The sequence below is a fragment of the Lupinus angustifolius genome, chromosome LG15, assembly GCF_001865875.1.
Source record: "Lupinus angustifolius cultivar Tanjil chromosome LG15, LupAngTanjil_v1.0, whole genome shotgun sequence".
Classification (NCBI taxonomy): Eukaryota; Viridiplantae; Streptophyta; class Magnoliopsida; order Fabales; family Fabaceae; genus Lupinus; species Lupinus angustifolius.
This window is the reverse complement of record NC_032023.1, coordinates 18068535-18075501: the sequence shown is the minus strand read 5'-3', so window position 1 is coordinate 18075501 and position 6967 is coordinate 18068535. Positions and strand designations below refer to the sequence as shown.

The following is a 6967-nucleotide window of genomic DNA, read 5'->3' as shown; positions in this document are numbered from 1 at the left end:
TCTAGATTTTGACGTAAACTTGGTGGAATTGGAAGCTGCCACACAACCAAAATGGAACTAGAATAAAAAAAACTTGAGGTCCAAACAAAGAAATAGAATACATGGAATGATAACGAGAATAAAATATTTTATCATACTAAGAGATAATTTATCTCCTCTAATTAGTAAAAGTATAATATTTATATTGTTTTATTTAATTTTAAAAATATTTTTATTGAAAATAATTAAATAAAAAAACATGTCGTAATTATGAGATGCATTATTCACATCCTATTTAAAACGAGTGCTACTGCATCTCTTCTTCTCTAGTCTTAGTCATAAGCTAGAAGAATAACAACCCAAGATGGGAAGCGAAGAAAATACTAACACGGTGAGGAAGCCAAGATTCCTGTGCCTACATGGTTTCAGAACAAGTGCAGAAATCCACAAGAAACAGATGCAGAAATGGCCCCAATCCTTACTAGACAACCTTGACCTCGTTTTTGTCGATGCCCCTTTTCCTTGTCAGGGAAAATCCGCAGTTGAAGGGCTTTTTGATCCTCCTTACTACGAGTGGTTTCAGTACAACAATGTTAATTCTCTATATTCTTTTTATTTTCTTTTTTCATTCCCTCTCAATAACATGGTCTTAACTAGGATGAAATAATGAATATATGTTACTTTCTCGTGTAAGAAATTGCTATTATATCTAAATATATTCATGGTGTTACCGCAGGAATTTACAGAGTATACAAACCTTGATGAATGCCTGGAATACATAGAAGAGTGCATGATCAAGTACGGGCCTTTTGATGGCCTTCTTGGTTTCTCACAGGTAACTAATTGAAATTAAATTATACTGTTTTTGAAGTTAATTAATATAACTTACGAGTTTTATTTAAAGAATTTGAATTTGTCACATTAATATAGGGTGCTATACTATCAGCTGCACTCCCAGGTCTTCAGGAGAAGGTAACTTAATTTTTTTTATACGAAAAATTGGATTAAACATAGCACAAGCGATATCCACCTAATACAAGGGAGATGAAGAAATTATGATCCTCTTAATATTTTTAATGAATTGTTGTGAGCAGGGTCTGGCTTTGACGAATGTTCCCAAAGTGAAATTCATAATAATAATAGGAGGAGGCAAATTTAAATCACCATCTTTTGCTGAGAAAGCATATCCTAGCCCCATCACTTGCCCCTCTCTTCACTTTCTAGGTATGTCCCTTGCCTCTAAATTTTTGCTTTTGTAATTTTTGTATATGGCTGATTCCTCAATTTATTGGCATGTTGTTATTTTACTGAATAGTACCATAGTCATTGGCAGGAGAAGAGAAACGTGTAATGTTGTGAGAGTGAGACTTGTAGGCACAATATCAATGGAAGTTATTATTCTTTTTTATAAATTATTATTCTAATATTTGATGGCTAATTAATAATTATTTATTACTATTATATTCTAATTTGATTGTATAGACATGTCTGATGTCTCTATATAAATTTTTCACTCGTGATGAAGTAGTTATAGTTACCTTGGAATTTTTAAAAAATACATTTTTTTTGTAAAAAAAACAAGGTGAATATTTTTTTACACTAGTTTAATTTGTGACAACGTTTTAGATTTATAGTATAAAGTAAAAACATTCTGTTATAATATTGAAAAATGTCCAAGCATATCCAACAAGGTATAGATATAATGAGACCTCTAATTCTTATCCTTTGCATTTTTTTCAACTAAAAATTTTAGTGTATACATTTTTCTCTTTTGTCTTTAAGCCTTCTGTTTCACAAAATTACTCATTGTAAACATACTAATATTATACGGGAAAGCAATAGTTCTATAATTAATCATTTCGAAGTTTATAGGCCAATATTAAAAGACAATAAACAAAAATATGGAAATAGTGTTTGGCTAAGGAAAATGAAATCCTGTCCTGAAAATCTTTCACGCTTACTTCAGGTGAGAAAGATTTTATGAAGACATATGGGAAGGAAGTAATTGAAACCTGCGTTGAACCTGTTGTGGTTCATCATCCCAGAGGCCACACGGTACCAGTACTAGGTACGTTATTGATAGGAATGTGCCCAGGTAATTTGTTATTTAACTGCGTTTGAGTTATTGATAGGAATGGTATTCTCTTCCTTGCAGATGAGGAGAATTTGAAGATCGTGATGAGCTTCATCGAAAGAATTAAAAAGATCGTTGAAAATGAACAAGAAATCGTTAATATAAGTAGTAATGTTGTTGGAAACGAATCCACCCAATTAATACAAGAAGTGATATTTAATAAAGAATAAGGATCATCTATTTCAACTGTGTCCAATTTTCTGTCTTAACCAATGATATAATGTTGTATGAATAAAAGAAAATTTATAATAACAAAAATTAATATTCCAATCAGCTCGGGAAATGAGCCATCACCCTCCAACTTTTGTCCTTTAGTGCATACAAGATAAAATAAGTTCCTCCGTCCTACAACTTTTGTTTTTAACCTTGGCCCAATTCTTTTTTCTTCAACTTTAGCTCTATGATAATTCCTTCATATGTTAGCATCATACATGAAATTGGTATCTTTGACATTGTTCTAATGTTTTTTAATCATCCTTTTTCTCTTGTATGACATTAAATATATCAATTTCTCTTATTTATGTTTCACCTTCTGTCTTTTTTTAATTAAAAAATTTCAATTAATTAAAAAAATAGAAAAACTTAAATTAATATTTTTAACATTATTGTTTAAAGTTTAATTTAAGTATGGACAATTTTTTTATCAGGACATAGGATTTGACCCAAATTTTGAGTTGGAATGCTGGATACATAGGTTTTGTTAAACCTAAAACTGAAAATTTTAAAAAATATATTTTCTCTTACTTCATTAATCAAACAACTTTTCAGGATGCGTAAACCTCTAAAGAGAAAACCACTCACAATTGATTCAATAGAACAAGTTGATCTAACTCTTAACCCGGATCCAACGAACCTAAAGGCATAATGATTTTCTATCCCGAACAAAATATAGTATAAACCTGGAAATTTCAAATTGCAACATATAGAAATACACCTCAATCAGGTTTGTTGAAAAAAGTTACAACAAATAAAAAGAATAATGATAAATCTATGTCAATATTGTTCTTTAAAGTTAAAGGTGGATGATCGGGAGCTGGGGATGGATGGTCGGAAGAGTATGTCCGGTGTGGTGTAGAAGAACGGGTAACATGACCGGATGGTCTTCTGGGCCCGCCTGGGGAGGTACCTAAAAAGGTTCTCTGACGATCAAGTCAGTAAAGTATTCTAGAGAGAAGTTAGAGCAATAAGTAACAATAAATGAGGGAATGAGAATTAATTATACTCCTTGCATGGTCTCTTCTATTTATAGAGCTTAGGAAGTGTTGAAGTGACATCTAATCATTGGCCAGTATCTAACGGGTACAAAAGACGTACTTTGGCTGTCCTTACTTTGACCTGCGGATCTATTCTTGTCGACTTGTCAGGGGCAGGTGGAATGTGCAGGCGGCGTGGTAGGCGGCCTATTATCCGACATTGGAGGTGAGTCAGAGGCGCATTAAATGGTGGGTCAGAGGTGCACTAAATGATAGGCCAGAGGTGTCAATGTCGTGTCACGAGCATTTACGGGGACCGTGTGGGGCAACGAGTATCATGCTCGGGTCTGGTGGGTAATTGTTCGGTTATGACTGAGATGGAACAGTTGCCCCCAGCCTACTAGATCGGTCAGGGACGACCAAGCTTGTGAACTAAGGGTAGGTTGGAGGTATACTAGTTATGGTCAGGCGCGGTTTAGGTGTGTAAGGATAGGTCATGATGGCTATCTGTTCCTAGGTTGACACATGGGTATTCAATCGACACGTCTGCTCCTTTCGGTTCCGTCGTCTGGGTTTTTGTGCTACCGTTAGATTGTTCTCGAGTGCTCTTGGATGGGCGAATTTGCGTTTCAAATTGGGCTTCCAGGTAGATCTGGGATGGGGTCTTACCTGTAAATATGGGCTCTTTCTTCCCATATTCTTCATTCTCTTCTTGCCGACCTTTCAACCATCTACTGAATTCGGGCGCATCTTTTCTATCTGTAAGTCTTCTTTCATCCAAGCTTTTTTAATCGGTAATTCCTCTTCCTTTCTTCATTTTTCTTTTAATTATGACCGGCGGGGAATCTAGCTCCGATGATTTGGAGATCTTGCTTGGTCCCCCGTCGATCTTTACGTCCCCGGTTCTCCATCATCAAAGGCACCGGTCTACATGGGGGCGACCTCGACGATTATCTTTATCCGCCCTCTTGCGTGACGTGCAGGTAGGAGGTAATAGGAGTGAGGTTATCGTCCTAGACCAGGCAAGCTTTTGTAAGAAGTGGGATCCCGAGGATGACATCCATTGCCCCGCATAACCTGCATTGACCGCCTTAAGTAGGTTCCCCCGTGGTAGAAATTATAAGAGCTCCCGACATAGCATTAAATGCTCCTGACATAACATTTAATGCTCCTGGCATAGCATTTAATGCGCCTCTGACCCACCATTTAATGCGCCGCTGACCCGCCTTCAATGTTAGATAACAGGCCGTCTGCGAAACCGTCTGCACATTTCGTATGTCCCCGACAATTCGGCCAGAGCAGACTCATAGGACAACAAAGGACGATCTGAGTATGTTCCTTATGTCCGTTAGATGCTAACTAATGGCCAGATGTCAACTCATCATTCACAACGCTCTATAAATAGGAGACCACGCATGGAGTATAATTAACTCATTCACTCATTCATTGCTACACTTATTGCTCTAACCTCTCTCTTCTTTACTCTCATTCTCTCTCTAGAATACATTACTGACTTGATCGTCGGAGAACCTTTTCAAGTACCTCCCCCGGCAGGTTCAGATGATCATCCGACAACACATTCTCGACCATTCATCATCAGCTCCCGACCATCCGTCCTCCGATTATCCAATCCCAACAACAAAGAACAAAACTTAATGAATTTGATTTAATATGCAATATATCTCCGTATCAGTTAGGCAATCTACTATGACTACTCAAATGATGCTTTCAGCACAAATTGTATTGAATTTTATATTGGATGAACGTCTCTCACCCTCGAGTCACTCTATCCACACCACTAATACGTATCAAAATAACCTAATCATATAAATGGGCTTTTGAGATAAATTAGATTTGTTTTTTATAATTATCTTGCACCATCTAAACATTTCAGATTCAATTTAAAAAATTTATATAATCATCAATTGTGTAAAACTTCAAAATCTATTTAGGTAAGCTATGAAGGTTGAAGCAAAATATAGATATATTGTCTCAAATTTATTTTAATAAAAAATGATATATCCTCCTAACGAACTATTTTTTTTATTGATAGAAGAATTAATAAGATGATTTAGTAAGAGATATAACATTACTCTATTTTAATACCTCCAATCAGTATTTGAAAGCCATCCTTGTCGTGCTAGCAGCCTAAAAGTCAAGACACGAGATAGGAACTTTCCATCATTGAGGCCAATTTATGATTTTCTATTTGACTATTCAGACTCAATTACTTGTCTAACTTTCTAGTTTCTAGTGATTGACAATTATTAATAATATAAATCATGATTACAGAAACATAATGAAAGAGAACTGCTGAATTTTGGGTTTTTATAAGAAAAATGGCTTCAGATTCACTCACGTTAATAGGGTTTTGGGGTAGTCCATTTGCCCTCAGGGTCAAGTGGGCACTGGAACTGAAAGGAATTCAGTATCAGTACGTAGAAGAAGATCTAACCAACAAGAGTGCATTGCTCATGCAATATAACCCTGTCTACAAGAAGGTACCAGTTCTTGTGCACCAAGGTAAGTCCCTGGCAGAATCACTTGTGATTCTTGAGTATATTGATGAGACCTGGAAGCAAAATCCTCTTCTTCCACTTGATCCTTATGAAAAGGCCAAGGCACGGTTCTGGTCTAGATTCGTTGATGAAAAGGTATGAAACCAAATTAAGATGCTACAAATGGCAATAAATTATTAGACAGCATATTATCATATGCTATTTTGTGTCACACTCTAACTCAAGTTTTCGATCTCCTTCAATGTTGAACACTTGAACCTGTATATACAGAAATTGATCTTCTTTTATTTTTCAGTGTGTGCCAGCAGTTATGACCACCTTTTCCAAGGGAGGGGTGGAGCAAAAGAAAGCTGCAGAAGAAGCTCGAGAGAATCTAAAGACCCTTGAAAGTGGATTTGAGGGAAAGCGCTACTTTGGAGGTGAAAAAATAGGGTTCACTGATGTTGCTACTGGATGGCTAGGATGCTGGGTTCGATTAGTGGAGGAAATTGTCGGCATAAACCTTATTGATACGAAGTCGATGGCTAAGCTTAATGCTTGGTTTGATGATTTTCTTGAGCATCCTATTATCAAAGAATGCATGCCACCTCGTGAGAAATTGTTGGAGCACAACAAGGCCTTCTACAAGGTTTTGAGATCATTATCAACTTGAAAAGGCCTGCCCCATCAACTTGAAAACCGCGGTGAAGGCGAGTTGGGAGGCGATGATAAGAGCAGAAGTGGATACAGGGAGACGAGCCACGCCATATGCATAGAGATAATTGTCAACGCCAGTAAGGACACCAATAACCGCGAAGGCTATAATTAGAGGTGGTTTGATAGAGACTATGCTGGACTTTGTGGCGGTGGTGCGTGTGAACACCCAATTTTATCCGGCCTAGAAAAAGGTCCAAAAAATTTTGTAAATAAAAAGAATAAATTAAATTCACTATATTTATTTTGACATTTTCCAAAATTTTAATATTTGATGAATATAAATAATTAAACTATTTTTATGAATCTTTTATAATTATTTTTGAAAATATAACAAAAAAAATCAATTTCCTAAATCTAAATGATTAGGTTAACTGAAAATTCAAAAAATAATAATAAATAAATCAATGACATTAGGGTTCCTAAATCCAAGTGATTAGGTTAACCGA

General features: G+C 35.9%; 2 protein-coding genes across 2 annotated transcripts; both read left to right on the top strand.

Annotated features, from left to right (window-relative positions):
* Nucleotides 280-2283, top strand: LOC109327753 (dihydrofolate reductase-like). Its single transcript, XM_019560906.1, has 6 exons — nucleotides 280-571; nucleotides 716-814; nucleotides 910-951; nucleotides 1074-1203; nucleotides 1946-2047; nucleotides 2135-2283. Exons 1-6 carry the CDS (start codon nucleotides 344-346, stop codon nucleotides 2281-2283), a joined length of 750 nt encoding a protein of 249 aa, XP_019416451.1. The 5' UTR covers nucleotides 280-343.
* Nucleotides 5499-6661, top strand: LOC109328465 (glutathione transferase GST 23-like). Its single transcript, XM_019561939.1, has 2 exons — nucleotides 5499-5960; nucleotides 6121-6661. Exons 1-2 carry the CDS (start codon nucleotides 5646-5648, stop codon nucleotides 6475-6477), a joined length of 672 nt encoding a protein of 223 aa, XP_019417484.1. The 5' UTR covers nucleotides 5499-5645; the 3' UTR covers nucleotides 6478-6661.